This window comes from Lepus europaeus, chromosome 8, assembly GCF_033115175.1.
Source record: "Lepus europaeus isolate LE1 chromosome 8, mLepTim1.pri, whole genome shotgun sequence".
Classification (NCBI taxonomy): Eukaryota; Metazoa; Chordata; class Mammalia; order Lagomorpha; family Leporidae; genus Lepus; species Lepus europaeus.
This window is the reverse complement of record NC_084834.1, coordinates 54570405-54598091: the sequence shown is the minus strand read 5'-3', so window position 1 is coordinate 54598091 and position 27687 is coordinate 54570405. Positions and strand designations below refer to the sequence as shown.

At 40.4% G+C, this 27687-nt stretch overlaps 1 protein-coding gene across 1 annotated transcript in view; it reads left to right on the top strand.

Annotated features, from left to right (window-relative positions):
• The window catches only part of AFG2A (AFG2 AAA ATPase homolog A), a 305069-nt gene that overhangs the window by 251043 nt on the left and 26339 nt on the right, over window positions 1-27687 (top strand). Inside the window, exon 15 of the mRNA XM_062199663.1 lies at window positions 1208-1372. Within this exon, the coding sequence (XP_062055647.1) occupies window positions 1208-1372 (165 nt within the window). The remainder of the gene's footprint in view (window positions 1-1207; window positions 1373-27687) is intronic.

Here is a 27687-nt window from a genome sequence, read left to right as displayed (position 1 = left end):
CATTGTTTTGGTTTGAGAATTACGGGTAGTTTGAATCATTGTTCTTTGTATGCAGTCTAGCAGTTTTTAATGTTTTCATTATCTCTATATTTCAGCAGTTTGACTGTAATTTTTGGCCCCATATAGAAGTCTTTTCTCCACCCCCTTTTTATTTTCCTCCTGAGATCCTGTGTACATATCCAAGCCCTTTTGATATAGTTCTCCAGAATAATCTTTTAGTGTACATTGTATCATTTCACCTTCCTAATTAATACCCTCCAGTGACTTCCCATTGGGAGCATTCCCATGCTCTTTGCCAAATCTTTCAAGGCCTTACAATCTACCTAAGTGTCTCTGACCTCGTTTCCTACCTCTTTTCTCTTTATTCACTATACTTCTACCATATTGGATTTTTTTTCCTTTCCTAGGAACATGCCAATTATTGTTACCTTTACACTTCTTAGTCCTTTTTCGTTGAATGCTCATTCAGAAGATTTTAGGCTGCCCTATTCCCTCAGGAGGAACATACACACACATTTAGGACATAAGTCTCCTTTTTAATGGTGCTATTGAGATACAATTCACATTCCATAAGATTCATTAATTGATTTTTAAATATAATCACATGTATGTTTGTCCATCACCACAGTCCATTTTATACATATCTTACTGTTGTGCTGTTTCTTAATATCAAGAACAATGTCTTGTATGTAATAATAAATTTTTCTGAATGCATGATTTTATTACTTCTAAAAGTAATGTAAGCATTTACATTGAATGAAATATTAGAGAAGTTCATTGACTGCATCCAGCTATAGTCATACACTTTTATTATCAGAGCTTGATATTTTGAGGCCTCATTGAAACAGCTAACATCTTAATCCATATATTAGGAGTTCTTGAAGGAAATTACAAATTACTTCTTTTGATGTAATGAGTGCAAATTGTATGCACATCTCAAAGAGGGAACCATTTTACCTTTCCTGACAGCTTGACCACTGCTGAAGACCATAAATTCTCCCAGAAATACAGCATTTCAATTTTCAGAAGTGCTCTTGACATGCTTGTTTATATTTTCTAAATAAATTACATAATCTCTACTACTTGCTTCATTTGCTAATTGTGGTACTAATGGGGTCTTCCTCAGATACTGGACCCTGGGTCCCTTTGATGTGGAATGTCAGTTCTGAGCCTGGTTAATCCATGTTGCCCCAACTTTTCTCTATAGGCTTTGATGCGGCCTGGAAGAATTGATAGACTCATCTATGTGCCTTTACCAGATGGAGCAACAAGAAGGGAAATATTTAAGCTACAGTTCCACTCTATGCCAATCAGTAACGAGGTTGACTTGGATGAACTGGTCCTCCAAACTGATACATATTCAGGGGCAGAGGTAAGATATTTCTCCCCAAATTACCTTCATGGGGAAGAAGCAGTGGCTTGGGGTCATTCAGCAGAAGAAACAGCCAACTGTTTCAAATGCTTGGATAACAAGAAATCTTAAAATTGGGTATGTACGACATGACAGATTATCACTAAATTAAGTTGCATTTTATCTCTCTTTATTGTCATGTTTTTTTTTTACCTGTTATATTATTTTTGAAAATACAATTTTCATAGATGTAGCATATTATGGTGAGAACAATGGAATAGAAGTAGATTCTCCTATTAGGCTTCTTGAAGTAGCAGCTTTCACTGAGGCTTTTCTGAACTTTGATTTCTTTAGGGTTATCAGATGGAAATGATAGTACAACTTTCTGCATTGTTTTTTCAAGGAGATTATAGAAGCAAAATTAGGATATCATGAGTATAAAGGGCTTAGCAAAGTGATTGCATAAATCTACTTGTATATTAAAGGAGATTCTCATAAAAACGGTAAAAGGAGCATGTATACTTAAGTGTGAAGATACATTCTCAGCAAGAACTTCAATTCTGTGAAAATGTTCAAATAACTTTTATGTATAATACATGAATAGTTTTTGCTTGCTTTAGCAGCTCTTTGCTTTAGCTGTTTTATTTGCATAAGAAAATTCCATTAAATGATTGTGCAACTTTCCTATACACACTTCTTAACAAAAGGACTAACTATATACCTCAGCACCAAAATAGCTCTGAATAATACTGATTCAGATTTGTACTAGAAAATTAATATTTTTAAACTAAGAAATTATTTATCTAGTAGATCGTGATTCTGCATTGTTTTGCTTGTGATTGTTTTCATTCATCTTCCGTGAAAACCAAAGAGATTAACACATTACAAATCATTAATGGTATTTGGAAGTGTAAGGTAGGTAACTCTATGTGTGGAGTGTTAATTAACATTATCTTGGTCATATCTAATAACAGCTACCAAAATAAATGCCTAGCTGTTGTTTTGCTTTAAGAACTCTGGATATTTGGTTTTCTTCCTTTAAATTTTTCTTCTTCATTGGGGAAAAAAGCCGTCTACAAAGCAGCTTGCAAAGCAGTTTGCAGCACATGCACCTTTCACTCCTGTCTGAAGCAGTAATCTTTACGGGCAGCTCCTGGGCATGACCTGGAAGCAAGTTAAAGTGAACATGCAGTTACTGTGAAATGACTGCTCTAGGATTTCTAGAATTCAGTTTTTGATGTGAGACTAAAGGCTGGCGTACTGTATGTGGTACAGTAATTTATAGGAAATAGCAAGGAGAAGAAACCATAAATCTTTCACTTGAATAAAGTGGAAGAACAGTTAGCAAAGTATAAATGTGCCTTTCTCACTTTGAAGTAATTCATGGTAGTCACTTAGATGTGGAAAACAAAAATAGAGATTGTGTCACTAAATCACTGAGATTGTGTCTGACTAAAAGGAAAAAATTCATTTGGTGCCAGCAGTTATTGTACCAGCTTGCTTAGTTCTTCTCTAGTACATCTTATTTGATCAAAAATGTAAACATACTTATGATTAATTGTATATCAGATCTTCTAAGAGTGGTTACAGGAAAAGTAGCTGAAAATTCTGTCTTTCCTTGAATTACATTTTTATGTTTCATAATGTATGGATGGGGGAGGGACATCCTCTGTAGTCCTGTTATAATCAGCAACTTCATAGACATTTTATCCCAGAGAGATATTCCAGTCATTCTGTAGTTTTAAGTTTGGATGAGACAGGCTTCTTCCCTGTTGAGTTTTTTTTCTCTTTTTGGTCTGAATGGTGAGGCAATTCACAGGGGTTTGTAAGGAAAACATTACCATTTTTTACTTAAAAATTCATAAATAGGAAAAGTTAGGACAGGTAAAACCTAGCTTCCTATAAAATATAAGAGCTCATCTTCTTTATCTTTGTCTTTTCATCAGAATGAAAATCATGCTACAATGCTTGAAAGCTTGAAAGTCAAAATTAGTTTTGATTTTTTTAACAGTAAAGTAAACTCAAAGCCAAAAACGTCAGTTACATGACTCCATGCATCCACTAATGTATTTATTTCTTCCCTCCAGCAAATACCATATCCTTCAGCACTAAACCCATAGTACATGTTAGCAAACACAAGATAAACTACAAAGGAAAAGATTTAAACTTTGTATGTGGGAAAAGGATACTTCCAGTTGTCATGTGTCATCAGAAGAGCTCGGTGGCTTTGTAGCAGTGCACCCTGCAACAAGCACAGTCACATTCCTGGAGTTGGACTTGGCCACTTTTGCAAAAAATTTAGAATATTGATCAGAGTTCCTAGAACTCTTAATTGTTTTTTAGAAATAAAATATTTAAGTAGAGAGAAAGTTTTCTGTTTTCAGTTAAAGCCCTGTAGAGGATGATTGATATGGAGGTGATACTAGTGCTTTTAATGACTAGGTTTGGGGGAGGTTACTTTAAAAATATTTTCTTTTCTTTATGAAAAAATAAAAACATTTTACCCAATCAGCATTTTTCCATAAAAAAAAATAGTCACACTGTTTTAAATAGCTTCCTATACCTTTAGTATGTTACTCCGTTTTCTCTGGCTAAAAGAGGTACACAAGAGAGTTGAGCCTTTTTATATATATATAATTAATTTATTTAATTTGAAAGGCAGAGTATGGAGAGAGAGAGAGAGAGAGACAAAGAGAGAGAAGTCATCCATCAGCTGATTCACTTCCTAAGTGGCCACAAATGGCTAGGGCTAGGCCAGACTGAAGCCAGGAGCTTCATCTGGGTCACCCACATGGGTACAGGAGTCTAAGCCCTTGGGCAATTTTCTGCTGCTTTCCCAGATGTGTTAGCAGGGAGCTAGATCAGAAGTGGAACAGCCCGGACAAGAACCCGTGCCCCTGTGGGGTGCCAGGTGCTTCTGGTAGTAGCTTAACCTGCTGTACCACAATGCCAGCCCCTGAAGGATTCTTTAAGCCTCGTGAAGGTTACAAGATCGCCCGTAGGAGGCACACTGTAGTCAGTAGGGAGCAGTCACCCAGCCAAGGCTGCAGCTGGCAGTGTCTGAGCCATCTTTGCTGTTGCCACTCACTACCTTGCAGCCTCGGCCCTCCTCTTTAGCTTCTTGGCTGTAGCTGCCAGTTGATGGAAAAACATGTTGCCGTTTAAAAGCAGATGGGAATTCAGCTCAAGAGGAAATAAGTCATTTTTGATCATAACTATTGTTTTCTTTTGCTTTGTTTTTTGTTTTTTTCTAAGTTATTTGTAGCAGATTCCACTTCATTTATTCATTTGTCTTTTGTCGAAGTATCCTTATTACAGAAAACATTTATCTCTGACAGGAAATCAGTTGTCACAAATATGTGCACATGACCTTTACCATAACTGACCTCATGGCCTGTATGCCCTGTATTCAGTGAGTAAACTATGTAACTTCCTCTTTAACTTGGATTGAATATTTATTTGCATTTGTGAGTTACCCTTTTTTGGTAGATTACTTCATGAAGTCAAATTGATAGTGCAGTTTATATGAGTCAGATTATCAACTATCCAAGGCAATTATAGTAGGTATTTCATATTTCCAAATCTGAGAATTCAACTTCCAAGAAAGCTAATGGGGCAGAATTTTGGTGTTGCAGTTAAATAGGCCTTTAAAGGAATCATAGCTCTTTATTTCAGGATGATTTTAGGCAAGTTATTTATTGCCTTTGAATTTCAGTTGCCCCATTTGTAAATATCTCTGTATGAATGAACTTGTCTTTAGTGTTAAATGAAGTAACAGTTTAAAAGCATCAAGACACAATGCCTGGCACATAAAAAATGGATCATGGGTATTATTTCCCTTCATTCTTTCTCCCTTTTATCAGTGTTGTATAAGATAGGAACAAGATAGAAATGTGTTGCTTTTTCTTTTTTAAAAAGGTATATTTAGTTATTTATTTGAAAGACAGAGAGAAAAGGAGAGTCAGAGAGAAAGATCTTCCATCTGCTGGTTCACTCCTCAAATGGCTGCAGTGGCCATAGCTGGGCCCATCCAAAGCTAGATGCCAGGAGTTTCTTCTGGGCCTTCCACATGGGTGCACCGGTCCAAGTACTTGGCCTGTCTTCTGCTGCTGTCCCAGGCCATTAGAAGAGAAATGGGTCACAAGAGGAGCAGCGGGGCCGGACCGTGGCTCACTTGGTTAATCCTCTGCCTACAGCACCAACATCCCATTATGGGTGCCAGTTCTAGTCCCTGTTGCTCCTCTTGCAGTCCAGCTCTCTGCTGTTGCCCAGGAGGGCAGTAGAGGATGGCCCAAGTGCTTGGGCCCTGCACCCGCATGGGAGACCGGGAGAAGCGCCTGGCTCCTGGCTTCGGATCGGCGCAGCGCCGGCCGTAGGGCCAACCAACAGAAGGAAGACCTTTCTGTCTCTCTCACTGTCTAACTCTATCTGTCCAATAAATTTAAAAAAAAAAAAAAAAAAAAAAAAAAAAAAAAAAGGAGCAGCTAGAACTTGCACCAGCGCTCAAATGAGATGCTGGCACTGCAGGCAGAGGCTTAACCCGCTATGCCAGAGCACTGGCTCTGGGAATGTGTTTTGTACTGCCTCAATAACCAGGTAAATAATTTATGTAAAAGCTGAATAATAATTGAGTTTGCCTCCTATATTTAAGATGTAAAACTTTACTTACTGTAGTGACTTTAGTATCATCTCAGCAATACTTTAGAAGGTCTTTTAAAAGCAACTTATTAGATTTAACTACGTCTCACACTAAATTTTTAATAAGTCTCCACTTAATATAAACTTAAATCTATTTATTCCTGTTTTGTTAGAAATGTCTGTCTTAACCTTGAATTCTGTTTTGTAGTCTGCATCCTCGTGGGTCTAATAAAAGTTGAAAATCTTCATGCCAGCTTTACATTTGAAAAATCACCTTTTAGTGTGCCTCATTAATTCAAGAAGGGTTCTATTCACTGTGAACAAGCTATTATAGCTAATAAAAACGGAGCCTTAAATCACTTTTCTATCTTAGTGATTAACGGTCCTTCTGACATCTTCTCTTTTTTCTCCCACACAGTAGAAACAGAATGAGCAATTATAACCATTTAGAATATCTGCACTCTTCCTCCCTGAAATCTTGTGACAGTGTTTCCCAAACTAATCAGGATAGATATTCGAACTTGGCCAGTCTGTCCAGCAGCACATCAGAGACAGGAATAAGGGTCCTAGAGCAGGACTGACACCTTTTTCTCCACTTACTGCACTTGCTGTTCTTAGGAAGCAGCTGGCAGCAATGTCTGTATCTCCAAATTGGAACAAAGTACCACTGTACTTACTAGCAACTTGCTGTGGACTGTCGGCCACCTGTTTTTCCTGTCTAATCGGAAACTGTCCTGGGAGTTGGTCCTGCTCTAACCAGCTGGTCTACTATTCTCCAGCCTTTCTTTGTTGCCTCTTTACCTCTTCCACTGCAAAGAAAGGAAAATTTTGCCTGCTCATAGATTCTAGGACCTCTTTGTTTTGTTTTGTTTTGACTTTTTTGGGTTTGTTTGTTTTTTTTTTTTTTTTTTTTTTTGACAGGCAGAGTGGACAGTGAGAGAGAGAGACAGAGAGAAAGGTCTTCCTTTGCCGTTGGTTCACCCTCCAATGGCCGCCGCGGTAGCGCGCTGCGGCCGGCGCACCACGCTGTTCTGATGGCAGGAGCCAGGTGCTTCTCCTGGTCTCCCATGGGGTGCAGGGCCCAAGTACTTGGGCCATCCTCCACTGCACTCCCTGGCCACAGCAGAGAGCTGGCCTGGAAGAGGGGCAGCCGGGACAGGATCGGTGCCCCGACCGGGACTAGAACCCGGTGTGCTGGCGCCGCAAGGCAGAGGATTAGCCTAGTGAGCCGCGGTGCCAGCTGGGTTTGTTTGTTTTTGAGACCTTTGGTTACTTTGTTTTTGGAGGCACTAGGATAAAATGTGTTATAACATGGAAATATGCAGTAGTTGATTTTTTCTCCTTAAGCTCTGTCTTAGGAAAGGAAGTGAAGGTTACAGAGTTATAACTTTGTTGATTATGACATAGTCTTGAAACTTTCAGTATATGAAGATATAGCATATTTTAGAGTCTACATGTTTCTAAACTTCAGCTTCTTAAATTGGCAACAAAAGTACACTAACTCAGCTTACCTGAGGCTATTTTAGATAGGATGTTTACACCAAAGCAAATTATCCTCCAGAACACTGTGTGCTGCCATACCTGTTTTACTGACTCCTTGCCAAGTTCTTGAACTGCTGTCAGCTTGCAGGATGCGTTAGTCAGAAAGGAAATGCATGTTGGATGAGAGGCTGGCTAGCAACAGACTCCATATGGCATTCTTTAACCACATATAGGATCCCCTTCGTAGGGAACAAGTATGTCCAGGCGATGAGTTAATCAGGACCTACCTAATAATCTAGTCCCCAGGGCTGATATCCAAGGTGAATCTGTATTCATGGGGAATTACTTAAGCCAATGATAATGCTGATTTGGACATTTTAATATTCTACCTTGTTTCTTCTCTACCAAATTCTTAGTCTATTTCCTCATGCTGTTTCACTAAAATTGTTGTATACAGTATTTAATCTATGCTATTTCATCTTTATTTTTTATTAATCTCTTAAAGATTTATTTATTTATTTGAAAGAGTTACAGAGAGAGAATTCTTCCATCTGCCACTTCACTTCGCAAGTGGCCACAATGGCTGGAGCTAGGCCAGGCCTAAGCCAGGAGCCAGCAGCTTCTTCCTAGTCTCCCACAAGTGCAGGGGCCCAACACTTGGGCCATCTTCTGCTGCTTTCCCATGCACAGTAGCAGAAAAGCTGGATTGGAAGCAGGGATTCACACCAGCGGCCATATGGGATACCAGTGCTGCATGTGGCAGCTTTACCTGCTACCTACAATGCCACCCCTGCTTTTTCATCTTTAAAAAGTGACAGCATTTGGGAATTCTATGACTTTGGCCTAAAACAAGCTTATAGAGAGCTACTGGTAAATGTATTTAACCAAAAACAAAGAGAAACATGTGGGCCATGAAATAGTTCAACACAGAAGGCAGGTGAGGAGGGGTGCCCAAGGTGATGCTGAAGAGAAATCCCAGAAAAGACATTGTTAATCTCTATAAAAGTTGACAAGGAAACTCATTTTTATCAGGTTGTCACATTTGACTGACATAACTTGTCAATTGAGAAGAAAGAATAAGAAAGACTAGCAGGTGAAGATTACATCAGCTACACTTGAGAATTATAAAAGCAAAATATTATCTCAAGAAACACTAAAAAATTCTTTCCGCCTCCACATTCCAATGCAGAGTTTCTTCCTGAAAACTTTTTCTTATAATTCATTGTTATTTTCTATTAATTTTAAAACTACAATAAATCATTTCTAAGATTTTAGTAGCAGAATCTTTTTCCCTCCCTCCCTGAAATAAAACCTTATATCGCAAGCAACAATGAATGCTTTGGTTGGGGGCCTGTCCCATTTTCATATGTTTTCCTTCTTCATGTGCTATGACCTCTGAGATGCCTTGGAGACTGTAAAAGAGTTTACAAACTGCTCTGGCAAATATGCATGCGGAGCTCATGGTGTATTGCATTCTTATTTCTCAGAATAGTGATGTGAGTACTAACTTGTTTCATGAACCTGCAGATGGAAAACATTGTGCTGCTGTTTGTATAGGGAGGTTGTATATATGTGAAATACACACTGAAATTCCATCTTTTTTTATAAAAGATTTATTTTATTTATTTGAAAGAAAGAGTCACATAGGGAATGAGAGGGGGGGGGGGGAGAATCTTCCATGTGCTTGTTCACTCTCCAAATGGCCTCAATGGCCGGAACCAGTATTTTTCTGAGTCTTCCATGTGGGTGCAGGGCCCCAAGGACTTGGGCTGTTCTCCCCTGCTTTCCCAGGCCATTAGCAGAGAGCTGGATGGAAAAAGGAGCAGCAGGGACTCAAACCAGCACCCGTATGGGATGCTGACACTGCAATCCCGGGCTTTAACCCACTGTGCCACAGCGCCAGCTCCTGAATTCCATCTTGACAAGTTTGCAGTTACCTGAATATAATCTATTTTTATAAGAAATCTTTTTGCCTCCATTTTGAATAAAAATCACTCCAGTTTTTACACTTCTGACTTTTTAAAATTTGAAATAAGTAATTCATATTTCTTTTCCCTTGTAAGAAGAAGGTAAGACAAACATGAAACATCCAAATAGCACTGTTTTGTGGTAAGGGAGATTACATTCAAGTGTTCCTTATAATTTACTTTTTGTTCCTCTTTTTCTCATAAGATGTATTTATTTATTTGAAAGGTAGAGTTATAGAGAGGGAGACATGAATTTATATACCGTCCTCGTGCAAGGGACATACAAATCTTCTCGTTCAGTTTTCATATATGTGCTGCCAAGGTGAACACTTTTGTTTGTCTGATTGCTGTCCCTTTTCCTATTTCACCCTTTTTAAAAATTACACATATTGGCCGGCGCCACGGCTCACTTGGCTAATTCTCCGCCTGCGGCGCTGGCACCCTGGGTTCTACTCCCAGTTGGGGTGCTCCTCTTCCAGTCCAGTTCTCTGCTGTGGCCCGGGAGTGTAGTGGAGGATGGCCCAAGTGCTTGGGCCCTGCACCCGCATGGGAGACCAGGAGAAGGCACCTGGCTCTGGCTTCGGATAGGCGCAGCGTGCCAGCCACAACATGCCAGCCATAGCGGCCATTTGGGGGGTGAGCCAACGGAAAAGGGAATACCTTTCTCTCTGTCTCTCTCTCACTGTCTAGCTCTGCCTGTCAAAAAAAATATATATATATTGATTTATCTATAACTTTAAGTAACTTCCTCGACACAATCTCTTCCTGTATTTAACTAAAAGATGAGGTTAAAGAATCAAAAGATGAGTTAGTGCTGTGAAAATCTGAGCTTTCCGGGATGTCTGTCACATCAGAGTTGAATCTGCCTGCTTACCTTGAAAATGTTAAAGATAAAGTAATAGAGCGTGGTGGTTCAGTCTGAAAATGATTTCTTTCATTGGTGAGTATTAAAAATGCCCTTGTACCTTTACTAATTGTGTACCTTCTTTTGGGCAAGGTAGTCCCTGGCCAGACATTTCGTGAACTGGTTAGTGTTTAATAGTTTGTAATGTTTCACAGAGTATAAGTTCACATTGCTTCCCCATTCACCCACTCCTTCTCATTTTTCAACTAAATAATGCAGACAACACAGTCAGTGCAGTTAATGGGAAAAATAACACTTTAAAACCACCACATTTTATATCGCTACCTGTAATTTTTGAGAATGAAAACCTCGAGAAGTGTGAATCTTGGTCAGCAAATTATTTTGACCTAAAGCTTCATCAAGGTACAATTAAAAGAACACTGAATCATGGCCAGAGATGTTACAATCTTCTTAAGCTCAACCTAAAAAGCAGGTGCACAGATTATCATTTCAATTCAGAGGCTATGGTTTTTTCTTGATGACCAAGAAAAAAAAAAATCAGTTATATTTGAAAAACACCAGCAATCCAGTGTTTTTATCCCTCAGTTGTTCTCTAAAGATAATTGTGTGTGTATGTGTATGTGTGTAACAGTTAGGAGGATCCTTTTGTTAACAAGAGTTGAAGACCCCTGTTAATTCCAGTCAGGGGCACAGCTTTATAGGGGTCCATATGATTATTACCAAGGGTTTTAAGCTGTTCTCTCCCCCTTATGGGCTTGTTTGGTGACCCCACTTACCAGCCTCCTTTCATTTACCTTACCTTAGATGGCTCATGACTTGAAGGATGCTGACCCCTCTCATTAATCTTCTCTCTCAATCTCATTTGTTTTCTAGCTGGTATGCCTGTGAGAAGAGAATTTCCAGGGTATTTGAGACTGTTGTCTATTTGATAGAGCCATGATGCACATATATTTGAATAGGTTGGGTGTTTTAAAGTTGTATTTATTCAAAAGGCAGAGTGACAGAAAAAGGGAGAGACACAGAAAGATCATCCATCTGCTTGTTAACTCCCCAGATGCCCACAACAGCTGAGGCTGTACCGGGCTGGAGCCAGGAGCCAGGAATTCCATCCAGGTCTCTGATATGAGTGGCAGGAACCTAAATATATGGGCCGTGATCTGCTGCCTTCTAGGTGCTTTAGCAGGAAGCTGGATGAGAACCAGAGGCAGAGGCAGAACTTAATCCAAACACTTAAATATGGAATGCAGGCATCCCAAGCAGCTGCCTAACTCAGTGCACCACAATGCCCACCCCAGATTTAAGTTTTTTATTTACCATTTGTAATTTATACTGGAAAGACTTCCTGACCTTACAGATAAAATTCTGTACTGGTTATTATTTTTAATATATCCCTGGGTTTTTTTCATGTCCCAAAATGATGTTGAGATTATGATTTTCACACAGTTATTCTTAGGTGTTTAAATTTAACTGAAAATTGATCCATGTTAAAAATAAGAGTGGGAATAAGAGAGGGAGGAGATGTACAGTTCGGCACACACTCACTCGGACTTACCTCTAATGATAGAGCTAGAAACGTGCCATGGGACTCCAAATTCCATTAAGTTGGCGTGTACCAATGCTATCTTATAAGTTAAGTGATCATTTTAAATTCATAATTGATCATAAAGATAGGATTAAGTGTCAAACGGATCACATAAATGACCAGTGTCTGCTAGTAATAATTGATAGAATTAAAAAGGAGAGAACGATCCAACATGGGAAATGGGATACATAGCAGACTCATAGAATGGCAGATGCCCTAAACAGCACTCTGGCCTCAGAATAGCCCTTAAGGCATTCGGATCCGGCTAAAAACCCCATGAGAGTATTTCAGGCATGGAAAGCCAACAAACTGTGGCAAAAAATGACCTAAATGAAAGATCTCTACGAGTGAGATAGCAGTTTCTCTGAAGGGAGGAGAGAACTTCCACTTTGACTATGGCTTTGTCTAAATAAGGTCGGAGTCGGCGAACTCAAAAGGCTTCCATAGCCTTGGCAGATTACTGACAAGAGCCTTGAGTGATTACTGACGTCATGGATGAGAGTGTCAGTTGTTAAATCAACAACAGGAGTCACTGTGCACTTACTCCCCATGTGGGATCTCTGTCCTTTATGTGTGGTACTATGTGAATTAACAGTAAAACTAGTATTCCAACAGTACTTTATACTTTGTATGTCTGTGTGGGTGCAATCTGTTGAATTCTTACCTAGTATATACTAAGTTGAACTTCTGTATATACAGATAACTGAAAATTAATCTTAATGAAGAATGGGATGGCAGAGGGAGTAGGAGATGGGATGGTTTTCGGGTGGGACAGTGGTTATGGGGGGAAAAAAAACGCTATAATCCAAAAGTTGTACTTTTGAAATTTATATTTATTAAATAAAAGTTTTTTAAAAAAGATTTTGCTCTTCTCATTGGCACATGAGTAAAATTTACTTATACTGATTTTGAAAGATTTAGAATAATCAGTATTTCATGTGCTAAAACTTGACATTAATAATACACTGTAGTACCCAATGAAATTCTTTGAGAAGTTGGCAAGAATGATGTCTCCCATCAACTTGGAAATGCTTCTACCAGTCAGGAAATGCAGTACAAAATTTCATCACTCTTCCCTGATGTTCAGATAATACCAGTAGCTAGGGTGATACTGTTGAGCTTCTGTCTGCTAGAAAATGTTTTGCTTTCCATTTTTCAGAGGTAACTGTTGACAGATATAATCCATCCTCTCTTTATAGATGTGATGCAAATAACACTGTGAGCTAAGCAAACCTCTGCTAAATATACAAGAAGTCCACCTTTCGGTTTTTACTATTTACAAAATTTGGTACACACAAGTATATCTTGAACCCTTGGAGTTTGCCTTCTCATTTCTTCTTGTTGGTTTGCAGCCTGTGATATCATTCCTTTCTCTCACTCCTCACCCTTGGTTACTATATGGCCATAAAATTTGTTTTGGGATTGCTTGATGTCTCATCACAGAGCCCCACTCAGGAGCTCGTTATTGTCTGGAGAGCTGCTTCAGCAGAACTTGAACTTGAGAAATTAAGGCAAGTTTTAACCAGAAGAGGGACATACCTACCTGTATATAAGAACATGTGAAACACAAGCATCCCTTGATACTCAAAATTGCATCTACTTGCATTAGGTTAAAAATTATTTTTACTGGGAAACAAACTACAGATAACTGTGTAACCATTAGAGTTTCTGTTGCCTTTCATTATATATTCAGTATTCAGATACTGTGGGTTTTTTTTTTTTTTTTAAGATTTATTCACTTATTTGAAAGGCAGAGTTACAGAGAGGCAGAGGGAGAGATAGAGAGAGAGGCCTTCCATCTGCTGGGTCACTCCCCAAATGGCCTCAATTGCTGGAGCTGTGCGAACCAAAACCAAGAGCCAGGAGCTTCTTCCGGGTTTCCCACGTAGGTGCAGGAGCCTAAGGACTTGAGCCATTCTTCCCTTGCTTTTCCAGGCCATAGCAGAGAGCAGGATCGGAAGTGGAGCAGCCAGGACTCAAATCAGCAACCATATGGGATGCTGGCACTGCAGGTGGCAGCTTTATCCACTATGCTACAGCACCAGCCCCCAGATATTGTATTATTATTATAATAGTTTGCTGCAATTTTGTTGAGCATTTACTATTTGCCAAACATAAACATTTTACAATTTCTCTAGTGATTTCTGCTGTTTCTGTTCTATCATGATCCCATCTCACCTGTAGTCTTGCAAGACACTGTAACAGAGTCAACTGCAAATTTAATCATCAACCATATTATCTGTGTACAAGAGTTAAGGAAAGGAAGAGAGTAGAGGAAAAACAAAGCAAATGACAAGAAAAATCTTTAATAAAATTAAAGAAAAAAGGAAAAATGTATGGTTTGTTTTCATTTGTTTTAATATTCAGATCCTCTAGCTATAGCAAGGACAAAGTAAGAGAGGCTATACTTAACAATTTGTTCTCTTGGCAGTGGCTCATACTAATTATGGCTTACTTTCTCCAATGACATATGTTCATCTTTGCCTTTGGTTAATACAAGAGTACTTCAGAAGGTTTGTGGTCTAGCAGACATTGTGGTTCAGCAGGTTAAGCCACCACTTGGAACACCTGCATCCCACATCAGAGGGCCTCAGATTGATTCCTGCCTCTGCTTCCAATCCAGCTTCCTGCTAATGTACCTGGGAGGCAGATAATGGCCAAAGCCTATGGGTTCCTACCTCCCATGGGAGATTTAGATGTGGCTTCCGGCTTTAATCTGGTCCAGCCCCAGCTGTTGGGGCATTTAGGGAGTGAACCAGCAAATGGAAGATTCTCATATTCTCTCTCTCTCTCTCTCTCTCTCTCTCTCTCTCTCTCTCTCTCTCTCTCTTTAATCACTCATATTTTCCCAAATCTACTTTCCTAAGAGATCTGGACTGTGGGAGGAATTACTTGTTAAATGTTGTACTAGTTATCCATTAGTCCTGAGCATTGGTAATGGTAGTACAAGGGATTGTCAAAAATTCATAGAGAATGCTATTATGAAAAAACTAACTGAACTTCAAGTTTTCTACATCAGAATAAACTTTTTTTGAATTCCATTTTTCTATAAACTTTTTTTAAAAGATTTACTTATTTGAAAGGTAGAATTAGAGGCACAGGTTGGGTGGAGGGTCTTCCATCCACTGGTTCACTCCCCAAATTGCTGCAACAGCTGGAGTTGGGCCAATGAAGAGCCAGGAGCTCTAGGTCCCCACATGGGTGCAGAGCCATCTCATACTGCTTTGCCAGGCCATAGCAGGGAGCTTGAACCAGCACCCATATAGGATGCTGGCACTACAGGTGGTGGCTTTCCCCGCTATGCCACAGCACTGGCCCTGATATTATTTCTTAAGCTTGAGAAATCACTAGCCCTCTTAAAGGAGAAAAACAAAACATTTTCATAGGCTCGCAATAGTGCTTTATTTTGTTTTATCTACTTAAATATGTAGAAACACAATAGTAACCTTGAACCCCTCCATATAGGTCTTAAATTACTATAAAACAAAGCAGATTTACAGACTAATGACTAAAGAACTCAATGAAATATAGATAAATATATTCATAATATATATGGTGCTAGTGATATATAGTGGCTTTACTGAAACACAACTGAGTGCTTGCTATATGAGTAGAATACAGTAATTGCAGCAGTGACATAATATAATTCAGTTTGCCCCAAAATAGCCTTATAGTAACAGTTAGTACATATTGAATATTATTCTGTGTGTTTTTTTAATGGCTGTAGTATTTTAGCTCTCCCCATTAAAGAAAGTCTATTTTTCTACTTTCTGAAGGTGCCCTGACCTTGTTTGGGACTTGGCCTTGACCAGTAGCAATGTGGCAAAAATAATTCAGTCCTTTCAGAAAAATGACACTGTAGGCTGTATAAAATAAAAAGTCATTGGTTCATGAAGGATACCTGGGAACCCTAGAATGTAAAAGAAAAGTGATTTGTTAAGGGCTCTAGAAGGGAGGGTAAAGAGCTGATGTGAAAATGGGTGGTGAGATGTTACTACAAATCTCTTTCAAGAATTTTGAATAAGAAAGATTAGATGGGTAACTAGAGAGAGACTGGTGGAGGCAGGGGGTAGATTGGGAGAGAACTGATTGTGTTTGTAGGCTGAGAAAGAGGTCAGTAGAGAAAAATGAGTGAAAGTATTCAAGAAAGAGAAATGAGAAAGGGGAAAACTAATGAAGATCACAGATTGAAGTCCTGGTCAGAAAAGTTTTGTATTTGGCTGAGAAGAGACCACTGTTCTCTTTGACAGTTCAGAAAGAAAGTAAAAAGGATGTATAGATACAGATGATTGTGTAGATAGTCTGTTCCATGGATCTTTTATTTGACCGAGATTACTGAATCCTGTGTAATGAGATGTCATAAGATTGAGGTTTACTGTGTTCATATATTGTGCTAAGTACAGAATATGCAAAGTCTCATCCCTCTTTCTAATACACAGAAATCCAAACTCTGAAAATGTAAGCATATTGAGGTGAGGTCCCTATGGATTATCTTAATGGACATGATCATTTAGACTAGTTTTTATATTACTTTAATTTCTCCTTATTCTATTGAATATATGATTGATATAAAACTCTGATATAGGCCGGCGCCGTGGCTTAACAGGCTAATCCTCTGCCTTGCGGCGCCGGCACACCGGGTTCTAGTCCCAGTTAGGGCGCCGGATTCTATCCCGGTTGCCCTTCTTCCAGGCCAGCTCTCTGCTATGGCCCGGGAAGGCAGTGGAGGATGGCCCAAGTCCTTGGGCCCTGCACCCGCATGGGAGACCAGGAGAAGCACCTGGCTCCTGGCTTCGGATCAGCACAATGTGCCGGCCGCAGCGGCCATTGGAGGGTGAACCAAAGGCAAAAAGGAAGACCTTTCTCTCTGTCTCTCTCTCTCTCACTATCCACTCTGCCTGTCAAAAAAAAAACAAAAAAAACCACCTGATATAGATCTATTACATAAGGAAAAAGAAAAGCTCTCTGAGTAGTCAGATCCTTAAGAAATATTATTCCATTATTAATTAACATAATTTCTAGACAACAAAATAGGATTGAATATACTGAGGTGACAGTAGTCCCTTAGTCTTCTCTTTTTTTTTTTTTTTTTAAGATTTTATTTATTTATTTGGGAGATAGAGTTACAGAAAGATGGAGAGACAGAAAGGTCTTCCATCTGCTGATTCATTCCCCAAATGGCCACACAGCAGCCAGAGCTGAGCCATTCTGAAGCCAGGAGTTTCTTCTGGGTCTCCCACACAGGTGCAGGGGCCCAAGCGCTTGGGTCATCTTCTACTGCTTTCCTAGGCCACAGCAGAGAACTGGATTGGAAGAGGAGCAGCCAGGACACGAACCGCGACCGTATGGGATGCCTGTGCCTCAGGCAGAGGCTTAGCCTTCTACACCACAGCGCCAGCCCCCTGTTAGTGTTCTGACTTATGTAATTTTAGGTTAGCTAAGGAGCTGTCTATGTCTGGAAGTCTTGTTCACACAACATTTTTAATAAAGTTAAATCTCTACTGTGGTTTTTCTTACTTTCTGACTGACCTGCTTAACAACCTACTCTTATATTCACTCCGACAAAGAATAGCCTTTGTGGTATGTTTGTTGTAACTCAGTGTCATTCTTAAGAGTTTTGTCAGTTATTTTGATACTTGCCTTTTGGCAATCATTTTCCAGAAATGATGCTTTTGTAATACTTTGTTAAAGCTCTAGAATCTTGAGATTGTTGTTCAAAAAATGCTAGGAGTACCTAGCCTACAGTTCAGATTTAATAATTGTTTGATGAATGAGAAGGACCAAATACATGCAATTTCATTTTTTAAAAAGATTTATTTATTTGAAATACAGAGTTAGAGGGAAACACACACACACACATACTCACACATACATACACACATACACATACACATGGCAGGGCAGGAGGTAGGCAGAGAGAGCTATCTTTCATCTCCTGCTTCACTCCCCAGATTGGCTACATTGGGCATGGCTGGGAACCAGGAGCCTGGATCTTCATCCAGGTCTCCCAAATGGATGACAGGGACCCAAACTTTCTCAGGCAGCATTAGCGGAGAGCTTAGTGAGAAGTGGAGCAGCCAGGACTCGAACCGGCATTCTTATGAGATGCCAGCATCAAAAGTGGCAGCTTAACCTACTGCACAGCTACGCTAGCCCCGTGATTTCATTTTTGTCAGTTTTCTACACTAAAATCCCTCTCATATTGTCTTCATAATATCTGAGGCCATAGGATGTTAACTGTAGTAGCATATTTTTATGAGTCCTAGTCACTCAGCAAGGTTGGAGATAAAGAGACCCACTCACTTCCTTTTACCTTGAATATGAGTTGTGATATTTGATGATAAGTTTGGATTGTTGCTGGTTTGGGCAAGGTTCAGGTTAATTATATAAAACGTGCATAATTTTTTAAGCCCTATCATATCCTGTTACCCAATTCTCTGGTACAAATGCTGTAGGCACTGATTTAATCTGGAAATCATAATTGGACTCCCCACTAAAATAGCCCATGTGTTTTGAGAGGCAGTCTGGTAATGAGAGGATGTCATTCCTATATGAAGGAATGTGAGGCAGGCATCCAGATTGAGGAAACTTCAGTCTGTTTTACCATAGTTCTGCCAGCACTGCAATCTGAAACATTTTGGTCAAGGTCAACTTTACCGATGGTGAGAACATTCAATAAGAAGAATCCCAGGTGAAATTACTTGATGGGTCAAAATAAAAAGTCAATTCATGATTGAGGAAATTGGCTGTTGCTTCTTGAGCTGTGCAGATATATTTGCCTTCCCGTTTGCTGCAGCTTGTATTTTTGATTGAATTATGTTCACCTTGATTTTCTCTGTAGAACTTTTTCTTCACATAGGCCTTTGGATGTTTTTCTGTTTTTCTTCCTGCCTGCCTTCTATTTTTTAACCACTTCTCGTTTCCACCATTCTTACGTCCTCTGTGTTCCAAATAAAATGTAAACAACCACAAACAGCTGCACCCTAAAATATGCCAGTTCACTTTTATAGTAAATTATTTTGGAAGCCCAGAGAAAGCAAATGATGAGCCTCTTGGAGTTGTGGTACAAATTAGCACAAGCACCGTTTGCATAGAGGTGGCCTCTTTGAAACAGCATTACCTAAAATTTTTTTTTCTTAAGAAATTTGGTCCCTTTGGGGCCAGGAGAATGACCTGGAAAGAAGAGTTCTGTGCATACATCATGCAGAGGACACAATCATATACAATGCTAGGTAATACTATCTTGTGAGATTGAAATGGTTTGTTAGACTCTTTTAAGGAGGCAGGTTTTGTCTGATCCAGAAATTTAGTAGATTGGCATTACAGTCCTAGGTCTGGCATTTACTTATTTTATTATATATTATTATATTGCACATTATACACATTAAGATCTCTGAGACTCTGAAAGGACAATAGAAATACTTGCAAAGGCATTTTGATGATTAGAAATAATGTATATGGGAATGGACATTTGGCATAGGGTTAAGATGCTGTTTGGGACACCCACATCCCAAATTAGAGTATCTAGATTCAAATCCTACCTCCATTCCTGATTCTACCTTCTTGCTAACATTCCCTGTAGGAGGCCATGGGATGGCTCAAGTTGATGAATCCCTGCAAACCACATGGGAGACCTGGATTAAGTTCCCATCTCCTCGCCTGGCCCAACCACAGCTGTTGTGGGCAGTTAGAGAAGCAGATAGACAGGAGTGTGCTTGCTCTCTCTTTCCCTTTCTATCTCTCTCCACCTTTCAAATAAATAAAATTATTTAAAATGCACAGGGCACTTATCATTCCTACTAGTAATCTAATTTATAGACAATTGCTGCCCTCTGGAGAATGAACCAGTGGATGGAAGACCTCTCTGTCTCTCCTTCTCTCTCTGTAAGTCTTTGAAATAAATTAAAATCTTTTCAAAAAAAAAAAAGGTCAAGTGATTAGCACCCTTAATTTCCCCTGCCATGTGATAGAACTTATTCACAAATTCCAGGGATTAGGAGAATGGATTTGGGGGTAGGGCGGTTCTTACACTGCCTACCACAATAATAACCAAAGACAGTTTTTCATAGCATTCTACTTCCTTTGATAATCATAAAAAACTAGCAAGTGCAAGTCAACTGGTACCATAATTTTCAGATCTTAGTGTTTTATTTTTCTTTTTGGATCTGCTATTAGTTTAAAATTCATTGATTCTTCTTCATCTCATCTAATGGATGCAGAAAACTTTTTTCATTTTATTTGTTTGAAAGAGTTACAGAGATAAAGGCAGAGACAGAGAGAGGTCTTCCATCTGCTGCTATTCATTCTTCAAATAGTCTCAATGGCTGGGGCTAGGCAAGTCTCCCACATGGTCACAGGGGCCCAAGCACTTGGGCCATCTCCCACTGCTGTCCCAGGCACATTAGCAGGGAGCTGGATTGGAAGTGGGGCAGCCAGTACTGGAACTGATACCCATATGGGATGCCAAGGTTGCAGGGGGCAGCTTAGCTGCTGTACCATATCAGCAGCCCCTATTCATTCATTTGAAAAGCAGAAAGAGGAAGAGATGGAGAGAGATCTTGCATCTGCTTGTTCACTCCCCAAATGCCCAATTGCCAGGGATGGTCAGACCAAAGCCAGGAGCCAGGAACTCAGTCCAGGTCTCCCACATGGGTAGCAGGGACCCAAGTACTTGGACCATCATCTGCTGCCTCTCAGACATGTTAGCAGGATGTTGCATTGAAAGCAGAAGTCCCAAGCTGTCTGAGATATAGAATGCAGGCATCCCTAGTGATTGTCCAACCTGTTATGACATAACAGCCGCCCCTTTTGTGGTTTTTTTTAATGCTTATTTAGCATATTAGTTTAAAAACTCAATGTCATTTTTGGAAACTCACTTTTTTGACCATAGAAACTCCATTTTTGCTTCTATTTAGTTCAGGATATCTTTAGAGTTCTAAAAGTACAAGTATGTGTATGTGCGTAGGCAAAACTGTGAACGATTTTGTGAGTAAAGGAAAAAAAGTTAGGAACCTAAATGTTTTTTCACCATAGTTTTTAGGTTCAGTTATGAAGCTAATAGGAAATAATATGTACCTGTTTTGCCTGTTACGTTATCAAGCAAATGGCTCACAAAATTTTTAAAGATATGTAAGTCACCTTCCCTTTTAATAGCAGATGCAGCAAAAAAACAAACGTGGCATTTAGAGTGTTAAACCTGAATGAAACACCTAACCTAGAGACTAGCAGATCTTTAAACCTACAGGATGCCAGTGAGGAGAAAATACCTTTAGGTGTTGTTAAATGTTGGAGGCCCAGACAGGTGCACCGCAAAGGACATAATACCGTAGGCCGTGACTTAACTTCTGGGCTTCAGTTTCCTTTTGCTTATTTCAGTGACTATACAGGTTGCTAATTAAGGCTGTCTACCTTTGATTTCCATTCACTATAAAGCAGAAAAATGTAAATTGAAAACAAAAGAATACTAAAAACAGAGTGCAAGCCCCCCACATATTCTGTAGGTGAGTGAGTGAGCACACTGTGGGGCATCCAGGTGACGGAATCCTGCATACTATCAAGCCATGAAAACGCATTCAAGGACCTCAGACACCGATTTCTAAATGAAAGAAGCCACTCTGTAAATTCTGTGTACCTTCTCATTTCAAATATCTGATGTTCTGGAGATAGCAAAACTGTGGCAACAGTAGAAAGGGCTGAGGGGAGCGAGTGCTAAAAAGGCAGAGCATGGAAGCTATTTAGAGCTGGTGAAACGACTCTGTATACCATAATGTTCCATTTCTGAAACCAGCTACTGGACACTGTCTGACATAACAAAGAAGAGAGGCTTACAGAGCTCACAGTTTAGGAGACAAAGTCCAAGATGAGGTCGCCACATCTGTTTGGCCTCCGTGAAGGCCTCATGGCGGATGGTGCCCCAACAGCAGAAGTGTGTGCAGAAGCGATGACAGGTGTGACAGGGGGCCAGAGAGCAGGGAGCGGCCAGTCTTTCCTCTTTGTAACAACCTACTCTCCCGGAAACTTTGTGGGCCCCCATGAAAGCTACATTAATCTCCCCTAAAGGCAGTGCCCCAGTGCCCCCAATGAAATCAATTACCTTGGCTAAGCTCCAGCTCTTGAAGGTTCCACCACCTCCTAGCATCAGCACACTCAGGACAAAGCTTCTTACACTGAACTCCTGATCCAAACCATAACAGTAGTAGACACATGGAGACACATGTCATACATTTGTCCAGACCCACAGAATGTGAAACAACAAGAACAACCCTAGTGCCTACCATGGGCTTCGGTTGGCAGTGTGTCAGTATAGATTCATTGAGTCTAAGAAATATATCTTCATAGTATGGACGAGAGGGTATATGGGAACTCTGTACATTTTGCCCAGTATTACTATCAACCTAAAGCATTTCTAAAAACTGAAATATATTAAAAAAAAAAAAAAAACTAGGTGGGAGGAAGTAGAAGGGAGAGAAAGAGAAGGCTACTCACTGAGCCTGTCCTCGTTTCCACTGCCAAGCTGTCTACTCTGTGCTACCCGCTCTCCAGCCTCAGTCTCCTCCATGTAGATGCTTAAGGCAGCTTTTTGCAACGTAGTAACTGCCTACAAACACTGCCATAGAGCAGACCACCACAAATTGGTCAATGCTTGAGGCGTTTCTTATAGGAAAAACATTGTAATTTAGGATTGCATCCATGATGAAGAACCTGCCATCAAGTCAGAAAGTATGCTCTCTTGAGTCCTGAATTATGAGTGCGCTGTCTGCACAGGCCAGGATCCACTACACCGTGAGTGATCGGTTCATAGAAGCACAGCTCTGGAAACATCACTGCATGGTTTACAGCAACTTTTGCATGATGTGTTCATTTCCAAACCTGCTATGGATCATTATTACTCCTGGAATGCAAGCTGTGTGGAGCAGACAGCTGGGCTGTCCAGCCACTCCTGTGACCAGTGCAAGAGGGCTCTATGACTGACTTCTCAAAGGAGTGCAATAGCTGAGGGGCTGTCTCCTATAGAGAAGGTCTCATTTGGATTAAGATGTAAAGAAAATACTGGGATAATCAGAAAAAGAAAGGGAAAAAAGGAAAAGGAAAGGGAGAGAGAGAACAGCAGAGAAAAAGAAAGTAAGGAAGAGAGAAGAGGAGAAAGGGAAGAACAGCACTTATGTCAGATTTTGAGACACCTACCGAGTGTTTTACAAGATTTTCTCCTTGACAAAGGGAAAATCAATGTTGATTTTATATCAGAACACTTAATATGTAAAAATTATTTTTGCTTCGTAGTCTGTAAACGTAGATACATTGCATTTGTATATTTTCTTTGTTTCTGGAAGTCTAGGTCAGATGTTCAATACAGATTTTATTACCACGGAATCTGAAATGCATGTGTTCCACCAGAAGATCCTTCTAGTTGCTAGCTTTTTGGTTCCCATAGAGGTGATAGTATAGATTTAGGTATAATTCCAGACTAGCTTTATTGTGCAAAGGATCTTTATAAAATAGTAAACTCTGATGGGTGAAATAAACTTTTTTTGAAGGTTTATTTATTTATTTATGTATTTATTTGAAAGAGAGAGAGAGAGAGATCTTCCATCTGCTAATTCACTCCCAGATGGCTGCATCAGCGGGTGCTGGGCCAGGGACAGGCCAAAGCCAGGAGCCAGGAGCTTCTTCTGGCTATCCCTTGTGGGTGGCAGGGGCCCAAATATTTGGTCTATCTTCCACTGCAAAAACCAAGCCATTAGCAGGGTGATAACTTGTAAGTATAGCAACTGGGGCACGAACCAGTGCCTACGTGGGATGTCGGCATCACAGGTATCAGCTTTTCCCACTACATCACAACAGTCCCAGGTAAAATAAACATTTTAAGTCATTTTTTTAAATATTTATTTATTTATATATTTGAGAGATAGCATTACAGACAGGGAGAGAGAGAGAAAGGTTTTCCATCCGTTGGTTCATTACCCAAATGGCCACAATGGCCAAAGCTGAGATGATCTGAAGCCAGGAACCAGGAGCTTCTTCCTGGTCTAGCACATGGGTGCAGGAGCCCAAGCATTTGGGTCATCTTCTGCTTTCTCAGGCCATAGCAGAGAGCTGGATCGGAAGAGGAGCCGACAGGATATGAACCTGCACTCATATGGGATGCTGGTGCCACAGGAGGGAGCTTAGCCCACTACACCACAGCGCTGGCCCCTTAAGTCATTTTTGATCCCTGAAATAATGCTGCATGCTGAGTTATACAGCATTTGACTTCAAAACCTATTTCCACATAAGTGGATTTTATAGTACTGAGTGTTGTGGTTGAAAAAAATAGAGATGCTTGTATTTTTATAGGGTTAGGGAGAATCTGCTATATATTTGGGGTTTTTTGTTTTGTTTTCTGTAATTTATTTATTTGAAAAACACTGAGTGAGAGAAAGAAAAAGTCCATCTGTTTATTCACTGCCAGATGCCTCCAATGCCAGGAATGGGCCAGGCCAAAGTTAGGTACCCTAACTCCATTTGGGTCTCCCACATAGGTGGCAGGAACCCCAAGTACTTGGGTCATCATCTGCTGTCTTCCCAGGCACATTAGCAGAAAACTGGATTGGAAGTGGAGTAGCCAGGATTCTAGCCAGCACTGCAATGTGGGATGTGTGTGGCCCAGACAACATAACCTGCTGTGCCACAGTGCCCACCCTCCATATGTTTCAAAAGAATGTTTCCCACCATTACTACCATCCTTTTGTTCAACTAGTGAAAAAAAGAACAGCAGTTTTTCTTACCCAGAATCCCAAATACAGGTTAAGGCCAGTTTCCTAGGAATGTTCTACTTAACAGAGAGTTAAGTGTCTAGATCAGGGGTCAGCAAACTAGTGTGAGGGTCACACAGACTGTTTTTGTGAAGCCCACATGCTGAGCCCTGTTTTATGGTACGGCAGGTTCAGCTTCCTCTCCTGGGTTGCCAGCCTACCAGATCAATGCACCGGTTGGAGTCCCAGTTGCTCCACTTCCAATCCAGTCACCTGCTAATGTGCCTGGAAGGGCAGCAGAGAATGGCTCAAGTGCTTGGGCCACTGCCACCCCCATGAAAGACCTGAATCAGTTCCTGGCTCCTGGCCTCAGCCTGGCCCAGAACTGGCTGTTATAGTCATTTGGGCAGTGAACCAGCAAATGAAAGATTTTGTCTGTGTCTCTGTCTCCATAACTGCCTTTCAAGTAAATAAGTCTTTGAAAAAAAAAAAGCCCACAAGCTAAGGATAGTTTAACATTTTTTCAGTGATTAAAAAAAATCAAATGAATAATGTTTTGTGATATATGAAAAATGTACAAAATTCTATTATCAGTGTTTGTAAAGTTTTAATGGAACACAGCCACAGTCATTCCTTTGCATATCGCCCATAGCTGCTTTCAGACTACAAGGGCCGACTTGAGTACTTAGAGGAAGGACTGTGTTCTTCACAGAACATAACACTTCCTTTCTGGCCCTTTACAGAATAAATTGCTCATTCCTGATTTAAATAATTTTTTCACCATTCCTTCTGTCTCTGCTCACACACTTGTATTCTTTTTCTTCCCTTTCCTCCTTTCCCCTCTTTTTCTTCACCCACAAACAAGCAATTCATTTTTAATATGGTAATTACAATTATGAAGAAATCCAGTAGGGAGCCTGCATTAAACGGGAAGCAGAAATCCGATTTCCTTTCCTTTCCTCTTGTTTGTCAATTCTGTCTTCCCTGTCTGCTTTCCTTTTCCTCTCTTGCCTTTTTATAGAATTTCAAAGGCCATGTCCTTTCCCGACATCCTTTGTTTTAAGGGTGGGTGTTAGATCTTGATACATATTTTTACTTCCATGGAAAGTTCCATGTTAGTATGTGGTCCCATTTTTAACCTATTTGCAGACACCCCTGATGATCTGAAATCACTTTCACATGGGGCTGAGGTTAAGCTTTATTTCTCTTGGCATGTCCCTGCCAAAGCAGACACTTCCTCTTTGCCTTGAAAGGACAAAACGATGCTCGGATGTCTGGGCTTAGGCCCAGTATTTGATTTATACATTATTTAATTTCCTCCTGAAAATTGGAAGCAGGACTTTCAGGAATGGAAGTCAGTATTTTTTCATTTGTTTAAGAACACTTTTAGGTCTAATATAATCATCAGTAGTAGATGACAAAGTGATTAGGGGGTGACTTAAGGTAAAGCAAATGCAATGTGAATACAAAGGAAAATTACTTGACAGTGGAGAAGATCTGCATGTTTTGAATAATCGTTGCGTGTGTTAGTAGGTTGTGAACCACATTTGGGGCACTGTACCTATTGGACTAAAGACCTCTCACTGTTGTGTTACAGTTGCAATTGTTGGGGGATTTGAAGTTTGAGGAGCACTTACTGTAACCATTCCAGTAATTTTGCACAGGATTTTTTGGTTTCTGTCTTAACTGCTACTGCATTTATCTCCACAATTAAGTTCATATGCATGCCTAGATGTGAATGCCAAAATGGTTTGAAATTTTTACAGCACTGAACTCAGGAAATTAAAAATTAACTCTGGAAATACAATTTTGTGTTTTACAACCACTTTTGGATAGTGTATTCCTTTTTAAACCTTCCTTAGATCATTGTTACTCTTAGGTTACAACCTGTCTGTCTCCTTTTTACCACCAAAGATCTTAAAAGTCTGGCTCCTACTGGCTCCACTTCCTCACTCCTAATTCACTTCTCAGTTCCTGGGGCCCTCCCTCCACACCCTGCTGAGCTGATCTCACCAGCTGGTTTCTCCTCTCTCCTGATCCTGAGGCCCCATCTGCCAGCATTCACATCCCTTTTCTAAAACCTTCTTCTGGTCTTTGGAGGGACTGTGCTAGTTTCCTCCTTTTATAGGACCCTTCCCCTAGTTTCAAACTAGGCATTAGGTTCTGTTTCTTGGCTTCTTCTGTTTCTGCACCCTTACCATGCCATCTTTTCTCTGCCTCAGACACCTCAGGAGAACTGTAGGGGCTGCAAAGATCACAGTTTGAAAACCACTCCAGTCCTGAGGACTACGCTTCAGTTCCTGAATACAGCCCAAGTGCCATGGTGTGCCTTCACTCGCACTGCCTCCCTGCCAGCACTCACCACCCAACACCACCCCCTGCCAGCTTCACACTCCCGAGGGACCTACTCCTGATGCTCCCAAGCTCCGGTAGATGTTTTCTCTACCTCATCCTGAGCTATGGTGGACAGAGTCTGAAATGGTCGATAGAGAAAGGGGACTACAGTCAGGCTGATAGGAATTTAAATCCAGATCTGCCAGTTTGCTTGATGTCAGGCAAATCTACCTCAAGGCTTTTTTTTTTTTAAGATTTATTTATTTATTTGAAAGAGTTACACAGAGAAAGGAGGAGAGGCAGAGAGACAGACAGAGACAGAGAGAGAGGTCTTCCATCCACTGGTTCACTCCCCAGTTGGCTGCCAAGTGCACCGATCGGAAGCCAGGATCCAGGAGCTTCTTCCGGGCCTCTCACACAGGTTCAGGGGCCCAAGGAGTTGGGCCATCTTCCACTGCTTTCCCAGGCCATAGCAGAGAGCTGGATCGTAAGTGGAGCAGCCAGGGCTCGAACAGGCGCCCATATGGGATGCCGGCAGTATAGGCGGCAGATTTGCCTGCTACACCATAGTACCAGCCCCTACTTCAAGGCTTTAAAAATCAGTTCTTCATTTATGAATTGCGGTTGGGGAAAAAGATGTTGCATACCTCCCTAGATTGTTGCGTAGATTAGATAGGCCTAGAGCACTTGGGAGTCAGTGCTGCTGCTGATAATGATGGTAGCAGTTACCGTCATTG